Source organism: Acanthisitta chloris, unplaced genomic scaffold, assembly GCF_000695815.1.
Source record: "Acanthisitta chloris isolate BGI_N310 unplaced genomic scaffold, ASM69581v1 scaffold24267, whole genome shotgun sequence".
Taxonomy (NCBI): domain Eukaryota; kingdom Metazoa; phylum Chordata; class Aves; order Passeriformes; family Acanthisittidae; genus Acanthisitta; species Acanthisitta chloris.
This window is the reverse complement of record NW_008681408.1, coordinates 21,483-22,898: the sequence shown is the minus strand read 5'-3', so window position 1 is coordinate 22,898 and position 1,416 is coordinate 21,483. Positions and strand designations below refer to the sequence as shown.

General features: G+C 41.9%; 1 protein-coding gene across 1 annotated transcript in view; it reads left to right on the top strand.

Annotated features, from left to right (window-relative positions):
* Positions 1-432: 432 nt before the first annotated feature.
* Positions 433-1,416, top strand: part of KCTD5 (potassium channel tetramerization domain containing 5) — a gene marked incomplete at its 5' end in the record, with an annotated part of 19,764 nt that continues 18,780 nt past the window's right edge. The window contains one exon of the mRNA XM_009078099.1: positions 433-541. Coding sequence (XP_009076347.1) covers positions 433-541 — 109 coding nt within the window. The remainder of the gene's footprint in view (positions 542-1,416) is intronic.

Sequence of the window (1,416 nt, the reverse complement as noted above, 5' to 3'; positions counted from 1 at the left end):
TATTTGAACCTCACTAGAGTGTAGCCTTTGTTCTCATACATCAGGTTTTCAAACAAAATTTCCTTGTTTAAAGTGCAATTTTCAACCCTCACTTTCAGTGCTCCCACCACTTAGATCTTTCATGCTAACAGTGTTGATAATCTTTGAGAAGGGGTTGGGGGGATTGATCAGGTAAGAGAAGGTGTGTAGTACATGATCTGTGTGATCAGTCTGATGCCATTACAGCTACACTGTGGAATTCCTTGCAATGCCTTTAATAAATCTGGCTTTAAGATCTGCTATTCAGATGCCAGGCTGAATATTAGCTTGCAGTTCTCACTTGGACATTCAAGTCATTGTGGGTTTTTTGGCTTGTTTGTTTGGGGGGTTTTGGTGCTTTGGGTTTTTTTGGTTGGTTTTTTTTTTGTTTGTTTGTTTGTTTTTCTAATCTAGGATGAAACAGGTGCCTATTTAATAGACAGAGACCCAACCTACTTTGGGCCAGTGCTGAACTATCTCAGACATGGGAAACTGGTTATTAACAAGGACCTAGCTGAGGAAGGTAAGACATTCCTGAATCTCCTGTTTGCTTGTCACTTGCTTATTATTTTCAGTGCTTTTGAGTCACCAAAACCAAATTAGAAGTAGATGGTAAATCTTAATCAGTGCAGCATTTCGATCTGTTTGAAGCAAAGCCAACAGGTATTGTGCAGTTATAGAATATGCTGTTGAGTGCTTTGTGTGATTCCTGACTTCACAACCCCTGTCCCCAGTTAGAACATAAGAACAGGCTGCCCAGGGAGGCTGTGGCTGCCCCAGCCCTGGTGGTGTTCAAGGCCAACCTGATCTAGTGAGGAGGTGTCCTTGCCCATGGCAGGGGGTTGGGACTAGATGATCTGTAAAGTCCATTCCAACCCCTAAATTCTATGATTCTATGATTCTATTCAAATAAGAGGGGAGATGCCTTTTATTGTACAGTCTTGCATCTTTCCTGTATGACTGTGTGAAATGTTTGGGTTTGGTCCTCTTCAAACAAAAGAATGCTGCCTGGGACACAAGTGTTAGAAGAGGTAAAGCAAAGTAAGAGTGAAGTTCTGGGATGTTCAAATGTATGGAATATGCTCTTGAAGACTAAATTTTGCCCCCAGCTTCTCCCTCCCTGTCCCCAGTTTGTATCAATTTTACCCGAACAGACGATGATGGTTTTAAAACTTGCAGTACTCAAACTGTACAGAGAAGGTGCTGAAGAAATTTATCAGAGAGAAATACATTCTAGCAATGCTAGTAGGAAGTAGTCTGAAATATGATTGCCATGTGCACCGTGCAGCACAGTGTGTGTGGAGAGCAGGTGAGCCGTGAGCTGTGAGTGGAAGCAATATGTATAGTTAAGCTTTGTTTCAGAGTCTGAGATCTCAAATGACTGGGAGAAGTTTTCTG